Raw genomic sequence first — 26,006 nt, forward strand, 5'->3', positions numbered from 1 at the left:
AATTAAAAAAAATTGGGCCGGCGTGGTGGACTATTGGCCAAACTCCTATCATTCTGAGAGGAGACTCGAGCTCAGCAGTGAGCCGAATAGGTATAGGTTGATATTGATGATTTCCTCCGTCCATTACAGTCCGATGGGCTTTACGTGCTCTCTGACGCACGGTCGTGTACGAATACTCTACAAACACCGCTGAGTAATTTCAATACTTGATATATTTATTTTGAGACCTGAGAACTCTGAACCTCATAGTCATAATTCGTATCTTTTCTCCATGTCTTTTTTATCCGGTCCTGTTACGATCCTAGCACGTAGCGTTTTTTTGATGCTCTTTCAACTTTTACTGCACCTCGCTACTAGGAATTCATAATTTACGCAATATAGTATTTTTAACTGCCAACAAACACAATTGAATTTAAACCTTATGCCGATGCGACAAAAATTATATTTATATTACTTATATTAGACTTGATAACTGATAAATAGATTCTTTCTGTTTGTGGTTATGGATTGTTTGTTTTTGAGTTTTACCTACTTAGCTATGAGTTAGTCATTGTAATTACAGGTTAAGGGTCTGTGATAGCCAGATCTTCAAGAACGAGTCAAAAATCAAATTTTTAACTTTGTTGTAGAAAATTGAGGACTTTGAAACCTGCTACTTCCAAACCCACCACGGATCAAACTCTATAGATCCCTACCGTGGGTGCCTAACTATGATACGAACATGAGTTGACAAACTTTTAGCTTATAGAAAAGGACAAAGATGAATGAAATCTATTTTATATTTTGTTTTCTTTCCAGCTCAAATGTCAATGGAAAGCATGATGGTGGGCGGCGTGGGCGGTGTTGGCGTCGGTCCTGTGGGCGGCGGCGTGTCCTCCATGGGCGGGTTCCAGCTCGTCCGCGAGCCTGCTTCGGGAGCCCTACTTCTGTTGCCCGCTCCCCCCGACCTGCCGCATGCCGTCGTGTGGGGCGGCATGCCGTACTCGTCTGGACCCCTCCTGCTGCCCCCCGCTCCGCATCCGTCGCACCACTTACAACTTCTGCCGGGCGACCTCCTCGCGTCTACTGCTACTCTACAACACACGCACACTCATTCGACGCGCCTGGTTACTCTAGCACCGGCCCCTCCACCCCAGCAACATCCCCCGCACCCGGTGGACAAGAGAAAATCCATGCAACCTCTCATAATGCCGCATACGTTAATAAAAATCGAACCGGAACCCCCGCAAGAGAAGCCACCGCCGTTTGTACCCGAACCCGTCCAACAGCCGATTCTGACGACTCACCTCTACTACCAGCCCGATTACACGGAGCAGGCGTGCAGGAGTCAAGCCACGTCACCCGCCGCTCCCCCCACGCCACCTCCCGAAGCTTCTGAACTCCCGGCGCACAGAGACGCCTCGAACCAGACAGATCACGTGGACGACGAAGAGGACTCTCCGAACCACGCTGACGAAGATGAAAGGGATGTAGCGTGTGTCGGCGTGGCGCATTTTCCAGACGACTCAAATGGTATGCAAATGTCTTGTCAATCACTACATCCTCAAATGATGGATAGCGCCGAAGAATCATCCTCCGAAGGCCTCAGTGGGTTGGTAGTAGTCGGTGCAGTGGAGAAAGCGATTGATGCGATCGAAAGAGATGAAACGATAGACAACTCCAGCAGTGGTGGCTCACACGACTTGGTCATAGATACGGCCAGGACGTCTACGCCGACGCCTATGGTGCCACAGTCGCAGACGAGAATGCCTGTCGACGTCAGTGGATTGGAGCTTTTGTCGAATAGCATCGAACAATTCGAGCGAACTACACCCGGAATCAGCATGCCCAACTTGGAACCTGCGCCATTAACGATAGATACTAGGACATCGACTAAATTGAACATTTTAATCAAAACTTCCCCTAAATCTCCTCCACGCACTGACATTGACACACATAGGAGATTTGAGTTTCCAGTTGTGGAACAGACGAATGAGCAACAGAAACCTTCGCTCGATGGCCTTGGGTTGTTGTGCGCTTTGGCCGAACAGAGGTTCATGGAGGAAGTCGAAGAACATCCTCAAACAAATCTTCCTTCTACTTCACGGCCGTTTATCAAAACTGAGCTACTGAGTCCCACCACAGAAAGAGATAGGTCCTTAGAGTCCAAGAAAGATAAACACAGACACAGAGACGACTCGTCTAGTGAACGAAGAAGAAAGAGAAGCGGTGACAGAGAGGAAAGGTTGCGACACAAATTGGAAAAAATGCGTCGACACAAACGTGAGAGGAAGGACACGGACCAAGATGACGGCGGGGAGCTGGAAGCGAGTCTACGACGTGTGACGGCGTGTACTTGCGGGCTAGCAGACTGCACTCACGCTCACGGAGTGCACTCTGCTCAGGCGCTCGTCAATGCTATTGAAAAAGACATGCGAGAACGCTTGCAGGATTTGCAACGACAATGTGACGAAAAACGAGCCCAATTGAACGCGCTGACACCGCCTTTACCGCCGTTGTCGACACCTCCGACGCCTTGCACTCCCGCTCTCTCTCCAGATTCAGACAGAGGATCGTCGAAGAAACGTAAGGTTGGTCGACCGAGAAAGGTTTCCAGCCCAGACTCGACTGAAACGATCGTCGCAAAGAAACCAAAATCCAAAAGTACTTTAGTCGGCTATTTATTAGCAAAGGGCAAACTGAAAGGTAACATTTTATATTCAAAGGGCGAACCGTCGAGAGAAGAGATAAACAGGACGAGTAAAGTTCGGCCAAAATTGAAAGCTGAACCCATTGTAAAGACGTACTCAGAAGAAGAGGAACACGATTGGGGCCTTAATAGATCAGCAAGTTCTTCTATGGAGAGTCTGAACGAAGTTCGGCAAAAGAATAGGGAGAAAGTAGATCGATTAGCTAGAAAACATTCTAGAGACGACATGTCTGAGATAGAATTGGCGATCAGAAGAGCGAGCGCGTCGAGTGACAGCGATAAAGAGAGGCGTCGAGCGAAAAAGAGAAGGAAGAGCACTAAATCAAAGGAAAGGTCTGACGAAGAAAATAAAGCAATCCCCAAAGATCCTTCTCCACAACCCCAACCAATTTCGAACTGTACTTTGACTGAAGATAAGTTAGACTCATCGCCGAGAGTACTAACCGCTCGCGGTGGATTGTTCTACGCTGGTAAACTGAGCGCAGTGCAGGCACCAGACGTGTACGCTATCACTCTAGATGGCGAGAGAGGAAACAAACCGCACATACTGTCTAGAGAGGAGACTTTGAGAGACGCTGTAAGTATATAAATGATTTCGATTTTGTAGTAATATTGTCTTTTTTCAAGTTTTCACTTAAAATTATTACTACACTACTAAACAAACTTCATGGATATAGTGATAAAAACCGAGACCAGCATGAATAGCGAACAGCTTCAACTCAGTTTCAGGCAAGATAGGTTCTTATTCTTTAGATTCAAATTAAACCCACCGAAGTTCCATCACTAAATTACCATATGGTACAATTTGTATTTTCATTTGCGGAAATTTGTGAGCATATTCATGACATTTGATTTCGTTTTAGATCTTGGAAGTGACTCCTACATCGGTAAGCGAACTACCGTCGGGCGCTCGCGTGTGCGCGTATTGGTCGCAACAGTACCGGTGCTTGTACCCCGGCACCGTCGCCGTGTCGTCGCCAGACCCGCACGATGACAAGTTCGTTGCCGTGGAGTTTGATGACGGGGACTCGGGGAGGATAGCCATTGAGGATATCAGATTTTTGGAGCCAAACTATCCAGTTGTTGGTAAGTTTGAATATACAGTCAGAAATGCAAATGAACGGCTGAACTTTGGATATGATGTGAGGTGACTTAAAATTTATGACCAATGAATTGAATTAAGTTTTTTTACAATAACTCTGTTCTCTGTTGATATATGAAAATTTTGACTCTTTTGTTGCTCTTTGTATGCTCTACAGTTGGTTCTTTACATTGTTCTTCTATCGATCGTCATAATTGAGATATCAATTGAAAAAGTAAAAAAAAATAGTAGGTTTTGTTTTTTGCTATTTTCTCGTGATAGATATCAATAATACGTTTACATTTACATATTATCATGATGATGTCTATAAGAAGATTATTATTATTCCATAAACAAACAAAATAAAAGTATTGTCTGTTTATCATTACAGAATACGAAAACACGTTATTCACGCTCGGCAAGCGAAGAAGAAATACAAGTGTTACAGAAGATAAGAAGGCAACTCCATCTACGAGCAACGAAGTAAAAACTGAACCACAACCAAATCCAACGTTACAGAGCCATGCGGACAACTTGAATGAAGAAGAAAGACATCGAGATAGGAAGAAGCTAAAGAAGCTTCGAAAAGAGAAATTGAGAAGATTAACAAGCGAAGATGATCCAACCACAATGGAGTACGTTAAAAAGAAGAAGAAGAAACATAAATGCTGCGAAGAACACTGCAAGCACAGAAGACACCACAAGAAACACCACAGAAAACACAAGAAGAGACACCACTCCGGTTGCAAAGACCATTCTTCATCATCAGGAGATGATCAAAGACAGAAATCGTCATCAGATTACATAGATTCCAACAAATCTAATGAAGATTCTGTAGATTCCAACGATAGGCTGTCAACTTTGATAGCAGTGGAAAAGTCACCAGAGGAAAAGATGAAAACGGTTATCAAAAAAGCAGTTTTATCTAAAAAGAGTTTGGTGAAGAACGCTGTGTTGGATTTTAGCAATTTGACCAAGATCGCGTTGAAGAAGGATACAGAGAATAAGGATAATTTGAAGGACAGTGGAATCGTTCTGGAAGAGGAACCACCGGTAGCGTCCACTTCTACTTTAACAGTCGAATCACCTAAAAAGGTAAAAATCTTATATTGTCGATATAATCCGCTTATTTTCTTACTCAAATCTCTTCCTTCTCTTTCGTTAAAATCAGTTTATACTCTATTTTTGGACGAAATTAGTTTCATATAAGGTATGAAAAATTCATGAGTGTTTTTTGTAACATTTTAAACTAAACTTATAAAAATACTTGCTTAATTCGATCTAATATTGCGTGCGTAGAGTATTTTAAGAATACTTTAAAAAATCTACGCTGCTTTCGAGTGTCCAAGCAACCGGTGGTCAGGTTTCAGCCTGAGTAACATTCTCACAGTTAGCGCCGCTTTAAGGCTTCTTATCTTCTGCAACCGACCCTTAACCCAACAGTGAAACGAAAGTTTCGTAAGATATTCGATCTTAGATAAATTATTACTTCCAGAAGACCAAACGTCGGACAGTGTCCTCGACGTCGTCCGACGGTGGCGGCCTCGGCGGTGGTGTCAGCAAGATGGCCGCCTTCCTACCAGGAGGCGCGTTGTGGAGGTGGCACGGACCCGCCTACCGCCGCACCGCGCGGCCCAGGCTGCGCAAGCTGTTCTACAGGGCTATACAACGTGGGGAGGAAGTTTTACATGTGAGTTACTCTTGTATCATTATGTGTTCCTGGTGAAAGATAATTTTGTGAATAGGTATTTTTAAAGTAAAACTTCTTGGTGAGTAAATATGGTGAATATGTGTTAGTTACGAAAAGTGTAATTGGGTGAAGTGAACGGACATTGAGATGGAGATACAGGCTAGTGAAGATAGAAAGAGAGACAGTTACGTTTCGTATGTCATACAATTATAGATGAAGCTAAAGAAGTATTACTTCTTACATGTGGTCTAAGGAACACTCTTTAATTTTAAACATAGTTACCACCTTATCGGCAAAGACGTACCGCCAAGCGATTTAGCGTTCCGTTACCATGTAGAAACCGAAAAGGGGTGTGGATTTTCATCCTCCTCTTAACAAGTTAGCCCGCTTCCATCTTAGACTGCATTATCACTTACCATCAGGTGAGATTGTAGTCAAGGGCTAACTTGTAAAAAGGAAAAAAAAAGAAAAACAAAACATTGAAGGCAATATTTGGAAGTGAAACATGAATGTACAGAGACTTGGCAGTAAGATCGACTTGCATGTGTTCGTAGTTTCTAGATTCTACCACCATGCCTTGTGTGCTGTGTTAAAATCTGAAGGGCATGGCAACAGGACAGCCCTTTGTAGGATATGTTCCTTGCATTGTTATTGTTTCTTACTTACCATCAGATGGCCCAACTGCTTGTTTTGTCAATAATAGCCATTCTTCGTTTGTTTTACTAACTTGTGTGATGTCAGGTGGGCGACGCGGCGGTGTTCCTGTCGACGGGGCGCGCCGACCGGCCATACATCGGGCGCATCGCGGCGCTGTGGGAGGCGCGCGGGGCCATGGCGGTGCGCGTGCACTGGTTCTACCACCCGGAGGAGACGGCCGGCTGCCAGAAGCTGCACTACCCGGTCAGTGATCATCGTCCATATCAGCCATATTAACTAAAAACTACAGTACAGGCATCCCTGAGATGACATTGACCTTATATCACGTTACTCAAATGTGGGTTGGTAAGTTTACTGGTACCTAATGTTTGACTCAGTCACAAACGCCACGCGGTTACACCTGCGTAACTCTTGTGCCTGTGAGAATACGAGGATAACATACTACCTATGACATTCATAAATAATGGAAGAGATTTACATATTTTGCTGACCCCACTCTAAATAAGAAAAAGGAGATGATGATAATGAAGTTGGTTTGTTTTCAGGGCGGACTTTTTGAATCTCCACACACGGACGAGAACGACGTACAGACAATCTCACACAAATGCGAGGTGCTCCCGCTGCAGCAGTACAAGGAGCGCATGGGCGACGACCCGGTGAAGTACAGCACGGTGTACGACAACAACGACGTGTACTACCTCGCCGGCCACTACGACCCCACGCCGCAGGCGCTGCGCATGGAGCCCGACATACCGTTCGCGAGCGAGCCCGCCTCCTAATGAGTTATTGTCGCCTGGTAATTATGATGCTGATCGTACACATCCTTTAAAAAGTGCCTGCACGCAGTCATATTGTCAATATTATTTATTGATCATTTGTGTAAAGTCCAACTTTACCATAAGGAACGGTATATTGCTGAGGTACGTAAGATTCCTTACTCTACTAAATTGTATTGACAACAATATTATTGACTGTATGAAAACGGGTAATATCTATTGCATTAAACTCATGTAGTTGTGATATCATTAATGATGATATTGCCTAGGATAGAGCGATTATCAACTTTTCGTTTCGCGGCACATTGGTATTTCACCAAATTACAAATCAATGCTCTACAGCTGCATGAGCTATGCCATGACGAAAAATTAATAGTATTACATCGTTCTTATTTTCAGGCAATTTATCCCTTATGCGCGGAAAAGTATGTGTGTCGTATGATCAGTTTGATTATGGAACATTTTGTAAATAATTTGAATTTACATAAATAAAAAAGTACAGTAACTTGACCTGTCTTGATCGTTGATCATTTTCTTATTAAATTAGTAGTTTTATATATTTTATATTTACGTCACATATTAGTGTGTACATTGTATTAATATTATTTCCAATGTCGACGCATCTTGAATTGCATTGTATTTAAATAGTGAACAACAATAGTGTTTCGATATTTTCAAATCTCAGTGTTAGAGTGTTCGTCGCAGTAGATTTGTTTACACTCACGTATATCGGATGTAGCTTTGAGAATCACTTATACAGGTCTTAAAGTACAATGTAGATTTTTGAGGCTCAATATAATGTGACAATTTTTTCACTATAAAACATCGCACATATTGGGGCAGCGTCGCAAACTATGAAGACATTTTTTTTTTCTTTTTACTTTTTTCATCGTTTGATCATTATAGGATGGTATTGGCAGGTCAACGCGTAAAAATTTCTTATTTTCCAGTAAAATCAGGACATTTTGTTATTTTATATAAACTTAATAAATCCTATAATTTATCAAGTGCAAAGTTCTTTGATACAGTTGTGTGTTATATCTAAATTAATAAACGATTAATTTAAAAGAACAGTGTCATAGAATTTGATAAATTATGGTCAATGTATAATATTTATCTATTTCCTTTTGAAATATAGCGGTGATGATTTTTTATATTTATTTATAAACATGTTCTGTTCTGGTTTTTACTTATCGATACTTAATACTAGGCCTAGAGAATCGTTAGTTGGTATTATTTACCAATCGATTTAAGCTTTCTCAATCTTTAGTTAAGTCAAACTGTCCTCTAGGTGACACCTGCCCCTCGTCCATCTTGTAATGGACACACTGTAATGCCAATTCTTGTAATGCGAAGTGCCACGCCCCGCTATGTGCGAACGTTCGCCGTCCTTGCGACGATCTTTACAAACGTAGGTACGTGTTGAAGTTACCCTTGTTACGTTTTAGCGGTGTCCTTTTTGGAATGTTATGTTTTCTTCTCGATTTTAAAGCACACTACACACTGGAGCAACATCCTCTTTGATTTACGTTTCATGTTGACTAAGGTATTTTTAAAATTGTTAAATTGTCTCATATAAGTATAAACAAATGCTGTTAGTTTATGTATGCATTGAAAACTCGAAAAGTTCTGCACTGATTGAGCTAAATTGACACAATATATAACTCGACTCAAACATTATTTTAATGTAAATAGTTTTCAGGGTATAGTGAAAAAGCTCAATTACACGTAGATGAAGTCATATCTTGGTATTCATAAAATCTCGAATAAAATTATTAAATATTATATTGTTCAGATTCGGTCGCTCGAGAGCTAATTAGTTGAAACTTACTCGTATAGTTCTGTTTCGAACCTTGTGAGACTAATTGTGACTAATTTACTTAGTCAGAACGCAAGTCGCAGCTGGAAGTTGGTCTAGTATGTAGTGGCAGTTGTAAGGGCCGAGTTGATGTGGTGACAATATGTCGGATGTGTGTCGTGGTCAAGCGTGAGCCGACCGGATCGGTGATGATATGTGATTTATTCTTATACATGTAACGGTGTAATCTCAGTGTATAGCTAGTTATATATTTAGTGTATGTTTATTTTAGATTCTTTATGTATACCTGCATAGTCTTCTCTTCATACGTAATGTTTATTATCTTTAAATGCAATACTACTTCAGCTAGTCTATTGTTTTGTTCAAAATTGACCAGTGATTATATTAGAAAATTCAATATCCTTGAATTTTCGCGAAAAGTTTAACAAAAATATAAAAAGAAATGGATGAGATTGGGTCCGACTGAATTATTGAGTGCTATTAAAATATAATTGTAGTAAATCTACAAAAAAAATAATGTAAGTTTTTTTTTTGTTTATGTAACTTCTTTTATCATTTGAAGTTTAAATTTATCGACGTATAAATGGGAAAAAATATTCACTATAAAATTAATTTAAAAATTTGCCGCATTGTCTTTTTTTTTTGCAAAAATAAAATGTGGCATGATTGCTTAACCAATGCGAGTTGCACGTGATCTCGTCCATCTCTTTTATTTAAATATAAAATTGGAGCTATTTGTTATATATTATTGTTTTTCTATATTTTTTTATATTTTGGTTGATAATATTATGTTATTTGATGTATACCTTTTATCGAAATGGTGCTAGATGCTTGATACAGTTCTTATAATTTTGCTATATAATATAAGCTAAGGTTGTACATAAAAAAATATTTCCAGTGTAGTGAGGTGTAGGATTTTCCCGTTTAAGGCGATATTTTTAGTTTAATATTAAGTGTGCTTGCTCTGTTATTGCCATCGGTTAACTCTATTCATATAAAGTATGTTTATTCAGCGTATAATTTCTACAGGGTATGTTCGGAACCCGGTTTTATGGGGCCAACACATACGTAACACCAAATAATTCATGTAGGTACAAGTTGACTTGGCAAAAATACGAAAAAATACAAAAATAAAATAAAGTTAAGCGAAGATTGACATAAATAAATAAATTACTGTCACTTATTTAGTTTTGTTTGGAGTATATTTAATATCACATCGTGTAGATCAAGATTGAGTGTTTCGAGTATGTTGAAGATTATACACAGTTTCTGTTCAAATCAAGATTCGTGGCGTGGGATTTGCGGTGGTTGTTAGAAGGTGTTGCGTATCTGTTTCTCCCATTCGCCATTAAATTCATATCGAGGTGTATATGATGGGACTGAAAAGACAGGGATATAGCTAGGTCGACCAAGGATAAGAATGTAGATAGGTTTTGTACGAAGTGGCCAAACAGTTTGTAATAAAATGTTTTTAAATTTTCAGCCGCGTAACCTTTAGATCGTCAGGGCTTTAGTTTCAAAACGTATTTGGTACCAATTTTCACACAGTTCTTATTACATCCAAAAAATTCCATCTTAATGATCTAATCTAAGCCAATAACTGGCTTTGTTGAATTTGAAATAGGTAGTAGGTATGCTATTTCATAACTCAGTTGATTCACTCAGTAAAACATTTTTATAAATATACATCTGGTGTTATCAATTTTGAAATTATCAACAAATAAAGGCAAACTTTGGTACCAATATAAAGTTTTCACAAATAATTTCCTATAAATAGATTTTCTACGACAGTGTTAGTATATTAAAATACAATAGTTGTTCTAAATACTTACTGTATATTAACAGTCCTTTAGATATCCAATGGAATTATTGAAAATATGCGCTTATAGACGAATACATGTCACGTGTAAATGTCACTCGATGCCACGAATGTGATTTATTTTGTTTTATGTGTGGTGTGTTGCCATGATATTGATATTGGTACGGTCAATCTATTTCAAAAATCACTTGCGATTTGGGTGTAGTGTTAAAGTGCAGACATGCGTTTTGTCTACCATCTTACCAATACATTTGAAGCCAAATACTCAAACCATTATAGCTTTAACAGCTCCACAGTGAAGGGGTTTGGCTTATTGTCGTTCCCATTCCTAACACAGTATTTTATCGATTAGTTGAAGGTGATATTGGTCATATTTAAAATATACAGCAAGTATTACTTTTTTTTTAAACTGACTTCCCGGAATAGATTGACGATAACATATGTATATGACATTATAATATATTGAAACTTAATTTAAAGCAATATTCGTGGCGTCGAGTGACGTGGTGTCGTAACTGTCGATGTTTTCCAGCTGTTCTCTGAAGTTATGAATGTTGATAAAGTAATTTGTTAAATATATATTATGTAGAACTAGTGACCCCGCCCAATTCCTCTTCCGAGAAAATAAAACGAAATATGCAAGGCTAAGCTCTCGAGTAAATATTGTTAAGGGTTAAAGTTGTTTTTTTTTCTTTTAATATACCGTACTTCATTGTAATGACAGATTTTTGTGAATGATTTAAATAATAAACAATAGATACACGAAAAAAATATTAATTTACTTTCATTTATTGTTTATTATATAATTTATGTGCGTCGTACTTTGTTATAATAGTTTAGTTTTAAGTTGGATAAGTTGTAGTGTAAGTTTATTTGATTTATTTACAAAATATATACTATTGGAAAAAAAAAGTTATATGAAAAAAAGTAACAAAATTCGAATTTGAAAACAATATTCAGAGATTGAGGTATTTTTGTATAACGGTAAATGTATCGATTATAATTTTGAAAGTTGTATGAAACAAGTACAAATTTGTCGATGAGCGAGTCTAAACTCGGCCCGAGTGTGTACTAACATTTTGTTTATAATTCATCAAAATCGATACAGCACGTAGCGTATTGAGTAAAATTAGATTGTTACTTCGCTTCGAGACTTGTGTGGATTTTATGAATTATTCTCAATTAGAGTTTAATCAGAAGGGAAAGCCATACAAATAATTATTAGATTTAAAGAGTAATAATATATCAGCATTGATAATATAAAGATTATAAATACGCTTAAATAAAATATTTTTGGCTGATTTTATGTGTTTTATTTATTTTAAAATAAAATATTAACAATAAACACCCTTTACGTATAAATAATAAATTAAATTAATTATTTTTTACTGATACTAAGACAACAGCTGTAGGTATTACAAAGGCATCATAGTCATCGCCGCTGACACTATGCAGACGATGATGATAATTATTTATTTAAATTTAGATCTGCCGCTGTATAGGTACATGTTCTGCTTCCCAACATTCCTTTTATTTTTAAGTTTCACACACCAACGTTTCTCTAAAAGTAAAAAACTCTTCAAATATAGATCATCTTCATGGTAGGTCTAACATGTATCCATCACCAATGTAAGAAAAGGCATATTTTTTCTCATTTCTTATATTATATCTGACAACAAATAAAGGGTCCACTGCAATTATAACGAATATTTTAAATTATTTTAATTCTAAGTATCTACTTTCGTTATTCGGAAACAACACAATATAATTAATAACTATGCAGTCAAAAATGTCATTATACTAATACTAGTACTACTAGTAGTAGTAGTACCAGTCCAGTACCAGTAGTGAGGAAATAGTTAATGACATTATCTTTTATCAGTTATTTTCAAACCTAATTCTAAAATAAAGACTGACTCAAACTGAAAAGGTCTAAGGTTCAATTCGCGCCAGTTGGACTTTTGTCGTACCTACCCAAAGTACAACTTTCTGCTTGGCTAGGACAATATATGCTTAATATGTATACTTTTAGCGTAAAATACTTACCTTTAGTTAAGTTAAGGGCCGTTGGATTATTGTCGTACCCACTTTCCTCTAATAAAAATAAGCACAAAGGCTTATTTAGAAGATTTTTTTAATGGTCATGTCTAAAGATACGGTATATACTTTTAGAAAATAAAAATATTGTAATGGACCCTTTTTGTTGTAGTAATGTTTTCTTTCCCACCACATTTAGAATCAACATAGATAGTGACTATTTTATGTTATTTACTTTACTATTATCCACGAAAAACCAGACCAAACCACCCAGACCCACCAGAAAATCCTCTACACACGATTCACACCGCAGACGTGAATAACGTAAATCGGAGCATCTTTAAGAGAGGCTGACCATAAAACCATAAACCAACGAAACCATAAAAAAACGAAAACCGTTGTAGGTTTTTTATGGTTTTAGCAAAATAAATAAAATAGCCACTACTTATAATGAACTTTCGCAAGTAACATGTGCTGCTATTTAATTAACATAGAATCTCCCGTTTGCCGTTGCTTATAATTTCGTAGGTGTCATCATCGATGACCTTGTACACGTCTTGCCGGTAGCTCTGCAGGTTGTGCAGGAAACGGACGGAACTCTCTTCTCTTATTTTAGTGATTACGGATGGCAGGTTGGTAGTCTTCGCCTCGGTGGCCAACGACGAGTAGTACTTTTCCTGCAAAAAAAATGTTTTTTTATTATTAAAAATAACCCAAAACAAACTGAAACTGACACACCCTACTTTTAATTTCCTTTGTTTTGAATACGTCCAATTGAAATGAACTAATTAATCTGGAATGTTTATTTAATAGGTCGATGATTATTATCGATTCTAAATAAACAGGACATAATTATAAGGCAATAAAGGCATAACAGTATACATTTCCACAAGGTTCGTAATTAATGATAACCCCTTTAGAAGCAGTTTGATCTTGGACGGGCCGTATAAAGAATTATTGTAATAATTAATTCCTTTTTGCCAGCCATTGCGGCATGCAGTCACAAGCTTCATGTATAAGGATCAAGACGTGGTGGGCGCAGTAACGGTACGATATCAAACAGAAGTAGTTTCTTACGCTTTATGGATTCCTAGTACGTTGTTAAATAAAAGTTAAATATTAGTTAATTAAATTTAGTTAACAAAAACTTTTTACGTCTTTTGTTTAATCTTTTGTCAAGTCTTTTTACGTCTTTTGTTAATCTTTTGATTCGTCGTAGGGTAGATGTGTGTTGTTTGCAATGTTAAGTACGTATTAATTTATATAATAAACTTTCTTTCTTTGTTGTTTTATTTTGAATCCACATAATTACATAATATGATATTTACATTAAAATATTGTGGCCCGAATTAATTGAAATTAATAGGCAGGTAAGTAGGTAGATTGCAAAGGTTTTTTTCTTTAAAAGTTACCCTTGACTATAATCTCGCCTGATGGTAAGTGACGATGAGACGAAAAATATTATTCAGTAAAACACCTTCAGATCAGAGGTCAAGATTTAGAAGATTGAAAATATGAGAACGAAGCGGTATACGGAAACAATTAATTTGGAGTAAGTATGTAGGTTAAGTAATTCAGTAGGTAGGTACCACCTACTAAGTAGGTAGACATAAACCTATACCAAGTAAGAAGACATGAAAAAGGAAAACTGATGCCAACCTTTCGTAGACGAGATGGATTCTATAACGTAAACTACTATAATACGTAGTAGTAGTAGTATCTAGTAGTAGTTACGTAGTAGGTACTAAGACATGAAATCAGCTAGGAAATAACAATTTATGGAAATCTTAGGAAATAACAGTCATTATGGATATTTTCTATTGCGGTACAATAACAGAGGCTACGTACATTTTGATTTATCATAAGAAATATCACATTATTATCTAAATGATTTATTAAATTACGTAAGAATGTACTTTTGGATAATAAGTACCTAAGTGTTTAAAAAAAAAAAATTAAAGATAAATAAAAAAAACCGTGTGGTACACATACAACGAATGCATACCAATTGAGGGCAGAGTATCTCAACTTTAGTGACAAGATTTTATAAAATAAAATAAATTGTATGTTTATTTTTTATCTATTTGAACTTTAGCATCATAATAACATTGATTTAATTTTAACACAATTATTTTAATTTTTGTTTATTGTACTTAGTATTTAAGACTATGTATTACTCTCAGTTTTATGTGGAATTAAAAAAAATAAATACTTTATTATCATTATTATTTTTTTATTAATAGGTTTTTGGAAGTCATACGAAAATGCGTGAGTAATAGTGTTTATGCGCGAGAACACTCAAAACGTTCATCGTCTAACAGTGTATATACGTCGCTCCTAAAGCTGGTGAGGTGGTCGAGGAACCGCTGACTGCTGTGGTTGTGTACCGCCGTGAGCACGGCCGGCAGCGGGCGCGCGCCGCTCTCGGCTGACAGCGACAAGTAATACCACGCCTGCACCACAGCCGATGGAGAATTACATACAGTCACACACTACAGTGGCCTAATATTCATTTTAAAACGCTGAAAGTTCGTCGGGTCATGTCATTACCAAAGGTAAAAAAATGGTGAGAAATCAAGTTTTGAGTCACCAGACGTAGCTTCGTGACAACCCTTCGTGTTGATATCCTTAACCGTGTTTGGTTCTTAAATCAGACTAAGGACGCGACTTCCATTTTCAGGTGGGATTCTTGAAAACTCCTACTTCCCTGAGTCCTACCACGACACTTCATAGTACCTATTTATTTAACGTAATAATGAGCAGATAAAATTACGAGTCTGACCATGCTCACGCTACTCGTTCCATATACACCATTTATAAACCACATAAACTAGACTAACCTCAATTGTTCAATCACCCAGACAATGCCAAAACATCCACAATATCCATTGTAAATATTATGCATTTACCACTTGTCTTTGTAAATAGTTTTTAATCGATTGCGGAGTATCCGTTTCCTTTAAAAGTCACATGGATCAGCAATACTAGTACTACACCGGAAGTCAACTTGACTTTATAAGAAACTAGGAAAAGTTATGTATTCCATGGAAATAGTGACTTACATAGATAATGGTATACGATTTGTTTCCTTTTATGGATTTTTTACGTCCTTCTTTGATTATTCAAACCGTAGATACTGAATACATTTTCTTAATTACTTTTTCATCTATTTCTTAAATAAGTTTACTCCAAATGATTATCATACAAAGGAATCAAGCGTTAACCACTGATAAGCGACAGGAACTGAGAACTTTTGAATGGTGTTGTACACAAAATAGTCGATCCTGGTACAGACCAGACTTTGCCATTTAGTGAATCTTCATTATTGTTAGTTCTCCTAAAATAGAAGGAAGAAGAATATCAATAAAAACAAAGTTACCTGATCGGGCCCCATCATATGCGTCTGCCGCTTGGTGAACCCTCGCATCAGTCGGTCTCGCTTCTCCTCCTCGCAGTGCGCCGTCATCTCTTCTCGGGAGGGCAGTGCGAAGGTCCCGTTTATTGATTGCAGGTAATATCGGACCTGTTTAATAAGCGAAAATAACTTTTCCTAAGTGAATCTACTATGGTTAAGGGAAGGTAATCTTGGCTACTAGGAGAAAAAAAGCTTTTCTTTATTATTTTTTATAATCCAAAAATAAAAAAAAAAACATCAAAAACTTTCATTTGGACAATGTTGCTATTCCCTACTTTTTTTAACTTACTAATGATATTTTTTGATTTACCTACTTTCAGGCTTTCACTGTACATATTTGAATTTCTAGATTCTAATATCTTATAGTAACCTATTTTCAGAATGTCATCCTAATTTCTATATATTTAAAATGCAATTGTGATTTTGCCTGACTGTTTGTTTTATCCCCTTTATCCCCTGTATCTTAACTACCCAATTGATCAACATGATGCATGATCAGGACCTTATAACAACATGAAAAGCTATACCATAACCATATCATCCCGATGAAATACTGTTTGCGGAAGTATGAATATTTTAGAAGACAAACTACTGAGTTTCTTGTTGGCCATTCTAAGAAGAATTTGCCTTCTTTTTTAAGCATTTCAATTTGAAGTCTCAAATAGTTAAAAACAACTGAGACTAAGACTTAATAAACTAATATGAATTACTAGCGGACGCCCGTGACTTCGTCCGAGTGGAATTTAGTTTTTCACAAATCCCTCGGGAACCATGGATTTGGATAGAAAGTAGTCTGTGTTAAGTTGAGGCGTGAAATAGTAACAAACATTCATATCATCAAAATCATCAGTTTTAGCAAATCTCGGGAAACCGTAGATTTTTTCGGGATAAAAAGTAGCCTATGTATCCAGAGTAAAATCTATTTCCATTCCAAATTTCAGCTAAATCGCTTCAGTAGTAGCGGCGTTATAGAGTAACAAACATCCAAACATCCATACAAACTTTCGCGTTTGTAATATTAGTAGGATAAAGATGGTCACCTGAAGATCAAACATGGAGAAGGCGCACACGTAGTACGGTATGCCGATGAAGCACATGGAGGGGTGCGCGATGTTGACGAGGTGCTTGTACAGCGGCCCCACGCAGTTGTCCTCCACGGCGATGTCGCACGACGCGTGCAGGAACGGGAAGTTGTACAGATAGCCTGGAAGGAAATCAAGCTCATTTTATTATTTAGTTCCTCATAACCACAGATTAATGAATAATTTCTCTACTTTGTGCTCAAAACAAATCTATATATATAAAAATGAATTGCTGTTCGTTAGTCTCGCTAAAACTCGAGAACGGCTGAACGGATTTATCTTATCTTGGTCTTGAAATGTTCGTGGAGGAAGGGTAGGGGTAGAGGTATATAAGGGTAGAGTAGGGATAGAGAATAAGTGCACTTATGTCAAAACGAAGCTTGACCGGGTCCGCTAGTATTCATATAAAAGTTCTCAATTGCACTTCCAGCTATTGATATACCTACAAATTTTATTACACATAATCATAAAGTTTTAGGATTTAAAGTTCTTTAAATCCTAAAACTTTATGATTTAATCGGCTTTAGTTAATGCATCTCTGTGTTGGCACCGCCTTCGAAGTAATCAGAAGGTAGCACATATGATGTTATTTTTCGCTTTTTAGTTTATTTTTGTGATTTTTAAGTCAGTAATTTTTTTTTGTATAGTGAGCGAAAGCGTCACAGTACGGGCAATTTCGTTATTTTCATTTTAACACAAAATTACTGAACCGATTTTCATGAAAATTAAATGGGTGCCAGTCTGGAAGTATAGTCTTCCAAACAAAAAAGAATTTTCAAAATTGGTTAAGAAATGACGAAGTTCTGCGGTAACAAACATAAAAAAAAAAACAAAAAAAACCTCCTCCTGTTTTTTGAAGTCTGTTAAAAATATATATTATCATTTGTGAAATTTTGACACAAGTTAAATACCAACTCACCAGTACTGAGAAACACTACATCGACCTCTTCTTGGGTATCATCTTGGAAGAACGCAGTGTTTCCTTCAAGTTTGACCACGTCCGGCTTCTGCACTAGATTGTCAGGGAACACTGTCCGGGGCTGCTCCTTGAGATGGTGGCTCAGGACGACCCTCTCGGTGACGCTGGTGATCTCGTATGCAATGTCCATGCCGGACGGACCGGCGCCGATGACCAGGACTCGTTTGCCGGTGAAGATGTCCGGGACTCTGTAGTCGTGACTGTGCATCACGTCACCTGACAATGGACGTAAAGATTGACTAATTATTGTGAACACTTGACTAATTATTCTGCTCATTGGTCCTGAGCCTACAAAATTCGAAGTAGCAAATAACATAATATATAAAATTAGAGTATTGAAATTCGGCAAAACTATTTATAAATAATACCTGTGCTCTTTTTGTTTGTGGTGAATATTAACCACGTGGCCAATCGCTTATGCAACCGCTTGTGATTGGATTGCTTATGGAACCGCCACAAAAATTCATAATATTAAAGCGCAAAAGCTAGCCGCGCGAATAGCTTTTTTTCAAGAATGTTTAGGTCTTTGTTTTTTGTAAAGGTTTTTCGGATCAGGATTTGAGAGGCAACCAGCGGGCGGACATTACATACATACGCTATTTCGGAAAATCTTTGGTTGTGGAAAAAGTTTGGGAATCTCTGCAGTTTAGAGTCAAAATATAGGTATTCTTACTCTAAGCTGTATGGACTCTGCCCTAAACTAGTGTAAAAATCCATACCTTTAAATTCCTTTAGTCCTGGTATATTCGGTATGAACGGCGTGTTATAATGACCGTTACACACAAACACATAGTCGTACTCCTTGGTCTTGATCAGCCCATTGTTGAGGTCCTTGAACGTGATGTCCCAAAGTTCACCTTTTGGCCCCTGCTTAGGTTTAACCAGCTGGACATGGTGATTGAACTGAAAGAATAAAAAGTATAAGAGCGACCTCAATATTGCATTCCATTTATGATTAAGTATAGTCGCTTGAAGTAGTAATTCTACTTACTCTTATGTGCCTGGTAACGCCATGCTTGTCAGAGTACAACTGCAGGAATGCGAGCATGTCTTTCGCGGGTAGATACGACCTCTCGCTCTCGGGAATGGGGAAGTCTGGGAAGCCCATTATCTCCTTCGGGAGATTTGTTCTGTAAACAAAATCAAACAATGCGTATAATAGACAAAAAGTACAATAAAAGAATCAGATGCATTGACAACATCCTCTTTTTTTGAAGTCAAAATATTAGAATGTGCGTAACATTCTTCCAACCACGGTGCGCCCGTGATTTGTCGCAGAAAAAAGTTTTCAACGTTTGGAGCGGCCTAAGGGTCGCTTTGGGACGGTGGGCAAACACTACACTGGCATAGGTTACGATCGGAACGCCATATGCAAGGTGTATGAGATAATCATTTTGAATCTAATGAAAGCCATTTCCGATGAGAAGCGACTTCTCATCACCAACAGTTTGGATTTCGGTGTAGACACTCGTGTGTTCACCTAGCGCACCGCCTCACGGAGCACGTCCTACACGCCTTTATTAAATTTTACAAACCTATCACCTTTAATAAATTTACGAATATTATTCATCCTTTTGCCTTAATATCGATAACATTCAAATAATGTGTTCTATTATGAGTAGGGATTGTATGGTTATGTACACATACCTATACTTGCACAAATAACTAGGATCCACGAGGTTGTCGTTTGCAATGATAAATAACAAATGCTAGGACAAACAAGCATTTCTAGAATGGGCTAGATAGGTCGCCTGACGTCACTGATGCCCTGTGACCGCATCAGTCGTGCGTCGACAAAACAATAACATATTAGTTCGGTACCTACCAACGAGAAAAACTGTCTGCTTGAACGTCTACGTCGTTGATATCTCATAATAGCATTAATTTGTCAACTAGTTTTCGAATTATTGACTTTTTCCCGTCTTTCAGGATTAAATTGGATATTTTTTTTAAACAAGAGGCAATAAGGATGTTGGCTAGCGCCTTTTAATAGAAGTACACAAATTGCTTACAAAGCGCTTAATAGGTTAACGATATTGACTTGTGACAAAGTTGCATCTGCTGTGATAGCGGATTAGTTAATTATCTGCAGTGCTTCGTCAACCATTCATGCGATCTACGCCGCGGATATCTGCCCATCTCGTGATCGTTACTATGTATCACACGTGCGTACATTACCACTATGCAAATTATTTTATCATCAATAATTAATAATTATATAATTAATACATAGTATTGTTATGTTGTGATTTACAATCAATTATATGCATTCATTTAATTAAAGATCAATGATTTGAAATTAAATAGATAGGTACACCAGTATACTAAGAAGGTATTCATTCGTACATAACTACATTTCGGTAATTTTCATAGAATTTTATTTTTTTTAAGAAACAAAATAAAAATATGAAATGTTCGAGAAAATAATACTAGGGCTACATAAAGTGTAAGCAGCCTGCAGTACCTCAAGCTCTTGTACATGCTGGTGTGTATGGGCAGGCCGAAGTCGTCGTAGCCCACGGTGTCGGTGTAGACCCAGGTGCCGCCCAGTGCACCCGACTGCTCCAGCACGTCCACCGCCGTCACGCAGGCGTCCGCCAGCAGATGGCGCGCCGCGCACAGCCCCGCCGCGCCCGCTCCGATCACACACACTCGCATGCTGGAACAGGACAACAGAAGTCACTAGGTCTGTCTTCCTACTACCAGCTTCTGGAAGAGCTATGTACTAGTAGGTACGTGAGGAATGGTGATTGATTGTGAAAGGTGGTGACTCTTGATCTGAAGACCACGTACATGGACAATGAAAAACAGACTTCTTCCTTTCATCACCATCATCACTCCTTTGTCCTATTTGTAAAGCCCAACTGCAACATTGGGTTTCGAAGCGCGTATGTTAATAATTAATTTACATAATAATTGAAAAAAATTTTGATAAAAAAGATTTTGTGTTAAAATGAAAATGACGAAATTGCCCATACTGTCATAAAAATAAAATATTTTGAACCCTGTACCCTGGTTTTTATTCTTTAGTTAAGTATTGCTAAGTCTAAGTGTAGTCACATACCTAATACATAACAAGTAAAGATCTATAATCCAACAACAAAATTAGATATATGTAATTAGATCTATGGGTGCTTCAATATAATACGGATACAACAATCTAAAAATAATAATAATCTGTAAGTAATTATTTTAATATAAACAATAAACAATTTGTTTAGGAAGTCAACGCACTTTGGCGAGTATCGCTTTTACGGTTTATTAATAATTCACGGATAATTTGAATGTTCATTCTATTAACGGAATGCGACTAGTTTCTCAGAGACTTATTTAAGCAGCTGTCAAGCGAGCAGTTAATTATTATTAACAGATCTTATTTACATTTAATTTCAAAATTAAATTGTATGAGCAATTAATACCTAGTCGAACTTACTTCTTGATTTTTTAATTAGGTAGGTACTTTTCAGACGCATAATTTTTTTACTGACAATGACTATATAAAGTAATTACGCTTCTAAACTGAAAATATTAAATTTGACAGTTGTTTTAAGATTATTACAAAAACGTTATATCTACCCTGTTTTAATACAATAAATTTTACAAAAAACGAAGGAACTTTTACTTTGTTTAAAAAAACATAATTTAGAAAATAGTTTATTTATAATCGAAGCAAACTCGTTTTTGATTTCATTTAATAAAAGATTTGTTTTAAAAATCTATCTTACATTTATTTACTAATTAAATGAATTTATTAAAGTTATTATATATTATAAAGTTATTAAATTAATCGAAAAAGGTAGTTAGGAAATTATACGATCAATGACTACGTAATTGTTTGATTTTAGCATAGCGTTGGAGAAACTGTGGGTTAACTACTTACTTAGTAGTGAATGTAATTAGTTACCTACTTCCAAATTGCGATAGGAGACGAGATCAGCGGGTTATCATAATACTATTTTCAAATTTATAACATTCTTGTTCCTATTTAACTAGTGGTAGTGCATTTATTTGATTATAATAATTAATCCTCCATTAATTGGCGTAAGATAGGTTAGGTTAGGTAGATATGCTAGCATTTATTTTTTAATATATTTTTTTCATTATTAGCCTATTCTAAAGGTCCTTTACAGAGATATTATGGAGTTTAGACTCACTACGCTGTTCAAATGTGGGTTGGCGATATTAAAATCTTTATCGACAACTATCAGACATAATGACCAGGATAATGACCAGGCCCAAACTATTAATATGATCTCGGAAGCACCGAGATGTAACATCACCAACTTTCCAACTTGGGACTGAGAATTTCTTAGAAGTAAGTAAAGCTCATATTTCACAAGTCGTCTAAGGACTCGAACCCAGGACTTCGTCATCTGAAGCCATACAGGCTAACCACTGGACCAACGAGGCAGTTATAGTTAAATAGTTTATACATAAATAGTCATTAGCGATTAAAAAATTGCTGTTAGATTAATGTTAAAGCTCTTTTATTTTTTGGATATAATCAGAATATAATTCATATCTGTAAAACATTTGATTATGTTATTAAAAATATTCGCAGTGCCTACCTATAGATAACCATGATTTTTTTTATTGAGGAAACAAGGCTTAAAAGAAATATGGGACTTTAATAAACTACATTTTTGAATTTTATATTTCTTACCTTATCTACTAATAATACGTAAATACCTAACGCTTATTCGCTAAGGAAAGGCATGCATTTGAAGCTGTACCAGATAAGGAGCGATATGTGAGATGCGAGTACAACGATTATGTATGTCCGGATTTCGTCAGAGGTCAACCTATTTACGATAAATAGACAGACTCAATAAACAAGTTGATTTAACAAACAACTATTACTGAGAGGCTTTAGAGACTTAGAGGCTTTCCTTATCCTGAATCATAGTACCTAACAGTCATACATATTATAACCATAACCATTGTAAATACACAGAACTATACCTTATTGTTTTTTATGGGTTTCACCGGCCTCACCGCGTTGCTTGTAAAGACTCATTCTGTATCATTCTTTATTCTGTGATTTTAGGATATTAAATATCACGTATTTCAAACAGTGAAGAAAAATATCGCGAGGAAACTTGAATGTTTGAGAATTTTCTTTATTCACTACGTGTGTGAAGTCTGTATATCCGCATTGGGCCAGCGTGGGTGGACTATTAGCCTATAACCTTTCTCATTCTAAGAGGAGACTCGTGCTCAACAGTGAGACAAATATGGGTTGATAATGATCTACCATGGTTTAATAGAAGAAACGTAAATTTTGTTCGGTGTTTTACTAAATGGAAGATCCATTAATTAAAACAAACCAAGTTTCAAGCTCCACGGTTCAAAGGGGAATCAACACTGAAACCCATTGGACTATAATTGCCCCCACGCTTTATGACTATTTATAGGGAAAAATAATATTGTTTATTAAAATAACAATGTGGAAAAGTAAAAAGAGAAAAAAACACTTTGATTCTTTCGTAGCACTAAATAACTGCAATTCAAAAATTCGTTATTATAATTGTTTATTAGTTTAATTTAGTAATATTTTGCTTACAATACTTGCATTCCTATTATAGAATGATGCAAGCGGCACCTGCCGTACCATCATGAATGGCATGCAGCGTACATTGCCTATTCATGAACAGATAACTCGAACAATTACTACAAAACTAATATTTTTAATTAAGTTTGTTAATACTAATCAAGAAAGTGTGATTACTGATAAACATAATTATTGTGATAAATAAAAAACTATTACTATCGTAATTCGTACCTAAACGAGGTCGTTGACTTTATGTAATTTAATAGACCGCGCGATCTTGCGTCAAAACGATTAGACCAATTTAATTAATTATTATTTGGTACTATTTTTTTATTTTAATTTTCAGTATAGTTAACACCTTTTTCTTGTTAATTAAAACTTAATTCGAAATAATAAACATTTTTAGAATCAAGAATAATCACAAACAAACGATTTTTCTAATATTATAATTTCCATTTAATAAGTTTCCGTGTTCCATATACATTTACGAGGCAAAGTTTTTAATTATACGAATAATTAATAACAATTTTTGAAATTGTATTACTAAAATTCATTTATTGTCAAAGTAAGAAAGTTTTATTTTCACTTACTTGTTATTTTTATTTCCAAAATAGCCCTCGAAAATAAATTCACTATTAAAAAAACCAACACTTATCTGCTGCTATGTAAATTAATAATTTCACACTGTAAACAGTTAACTATGTGTACTAAGGCTTCAGAAATGCGTGTAACTTGGTTTGTTGACTCTATGAATGTAAATGATCAGCCGTGCTGCGCTCCCGCCGTTTTATGTTTGCCGTGCTAACTGCAACGCAAGAGTTTTCTTCTTACACTTACGTAGGTTTTCGATAATTTGCATAATACTATTATTAATAATACTTAAAAGTGTTTTCGTTAAAAAGCAATGTAGTCAATTTAAAGGTTCGCCAAGCTACTAGCGAATCCTTTGTTTTTACCATATTTCTCAGAGCTTTTTCGGGGATAAAAATTAGTATACGTTATTAGAGCATTATTTATTTCAATTGATTCCCGAAGGTTATCTGTACCAGAATTCAAGTAAAACCTTAGCTGCGAAATTGAAAATGTAATCAGATAGACGAACTTTCGTTTGTTTGTTTGGAAGTATGCCAAAGACATTTGCAACTTTTTGTCATACTCGTACGTCGGAATATTATTCAATTAAACAAAGGCAGCCTGCTCCTAGCCTATTCTTACCCTGAAAACGGCATAGAAATCGGTAATTCACTTTAGTGTCTTACCACAGAACATAAAGCTCTCTTGCTGCGCATTCTGTGTTTATCTGTGCTTGAATGAAATAAACAAACTTATAGATATATTATTTGTCTTTTTTTACTTAAATTCCAATTTATATTTTAATTAATTAATTACTAACTGGATCCAAATATGCAAATAACAATTAGTTATCGTCCGAGTTTGTATGCGGAATACTTTTGTTTCGTCCGTGGCTTATTTAATGTTATCAACCCTTCGCCCTTCTGCAAGGTTGTTTTGTAGGAAATATTGAAATTCTTGCTTATTTATGGGTACAATAATTAACATTTACCTTTTAATAGTTTAATAGTTTTTAGGTTTGATGACTGAATGGTTATCCTGTAATATCAAAGTACTTGAGGATCTGGAACTTTAACATTTTTTATCTTCTAAAGCCAACTAAACTTCTCAATTGGTTACCGTAGTAGGTACCTATGTGTAGGGTTGCCAGGTCGGCAAACCTAATAGCCGAACAGACCAGCCAGTTTGACCGGAGCCGAGTTTCTTGTCAGCTCTTCTCAGTAAACCTGCCTTCTGAACCGGTAGTAGATAGAGGCGCTAAGGTTACAAGCAGGCAAAACTTGACGTAAAACGCTTGTAGGTATAATACCAACCTTAAATAAATTAATAAGAATTTGAGACACTGTAAATTCTTTACATTATTACCTACTTTCTTTTTACGAGTAGGAATTAGGAAAAGCAGGTACTCAAGTGTACCTGTTTTTAGGGTTCCGTAGTCCACAAGGAACCCTTATAGTTTCGTCATGTCCGTCCGTCCGTTCGCGGTTTAGCGCAAAGACTATTACCACTATAATAGAAAGCTGTAAATTGGCATTAACATGTATATTGAAAATGTGACCGAAGTCGTAAAATAAAATCTAAAATAATTTTTTTAGAGTACCTCCCCAACATGTAAAGTGAGACTCACGTGATATTACGTCGGAGTATGCCCGACTAGTTTCGAACCCATACATAGTCATGAGCTGGTTCTTGCATCGCGGCACGTGAGTTTTAGCCGTGTTTCATAATCAATTAATATGAATAACACTCACGATAGTTTAAATTCTAAAATGTAAAGTGAGGATATTTTTTTTTACTCGTTTATCTTGTAGTGCGGGGTATCGTTGGATATGTCCTTA

General features: G+C 36.6%; 2 protein-coding genes across 4 annotated transcripts in view; one reads left to right on the plus strand and one right to left on the minus strand.

Annotated features, from left to right (window-relative positions):
* Positions 1-11,832, plus strand: part of LOC112058583 (protein winged eye) — a 119,532-nt gene extending 107,700 nt beyond the window's left edge. For all 3 annotated transcript variants that reach the window (XM_052884509.1, XM_052884508.1, XM_052884511.1), the window contains 6 exons: positions 799-3,266; positions 3,553-3,775; positions 4,162-4,865; positions 5,266-5,460; positions 6,202-6,360; positions 6,663-11,832. In XM_052884509.1, coding sequence (XP_052740469.1) covers positions 799-3,266; positions 3,553-3,775; positions 4,162-4,865; positions 5,266-5,460; positions 6,202-6,360; positions 6,663-6,896 — 3,983 coding nt within the window. In that variant the 3' untranslated portion in view covers positions 6,897-11,832. The remainder of the gene's footprint in view (positions 1-798; positions 3,267-3,552; positions 3,776-4,161; positions 4,866-5,265; positions 5,461-6,201; positions 6,361-6,662) is intronic.
* LOC112058582 (senecionine N-oxygenase) lies at positions 11,077-24,358 on the minus strand. Its single transcript, XM_024099489.2, has 8 exons — positions 24,186-24,358; positions 20,509-20,703; positions 19,036-19,174; positions 18,764-18,947; positions 17,985-18,260; positions 17,024-17,187; positions 15,948-16,091; positions 11,077-13,245 (listed from the first exon to the last, which is right to left on the minus strand). Exons 2-8 carry the CDS (start codon positions 20,700-20,702, stop codon positions 13,054-13,056), a joined length of 1,293 nt encoding a protein of 430 aa, XP_023955257.2. The 5' UTR covers position 20,703; positions 24,186-24,358; the 3' UTR covers positions 11,077-13,053.
* Between the last annotated feature and the right edge of the window lie 1,648 nt (positions 24,359-26,006).

The sequence above is a fragment of the Bicyclus anynana genome, chromosome 11 (assembly GCF_947172395.1).
Source record: "Bicyclus anynana chromosome 11, ilBicAnyn1.1, whole genome shotgun sequence".
In the NCBI taxonomy this organism is placed as follows: domain Eukaryota; kingdom Metazoa; phylum Arthropoda; class Insecta; order Lepidoptera; family Nymphalidae; genus Bicyclus; species Bicyclus anynana.

What these genes read in the sequence shown, in the direction of transcription:
- LOC112058582 (XM_024099489.2), bottom strand. Translation starts at nt 20,702, where the DNA reads ATGCGAGTGTGTGTGATCGGAGCGGGCGCGGCGGGGCTGTGCGCGGCG. An exon ending in GCGTTACCAGGCACATAAGA is followed by an intron (nt 18,948 to 19,035) that starts GTAAGTAGAATT and finishes TTATTCTTTCAG; the next exon opens with TTCAATCACCATGTCCAGCT. An exon ending in ATATGATGGGGCCCGATCAG is followed by an intron (nt 13,246 to 15,947) that starts GTAACTTTGTTT and finishes TTTTTTTTGCAG; the next exon opens with GAAAAGTACTACTCGTCGTT.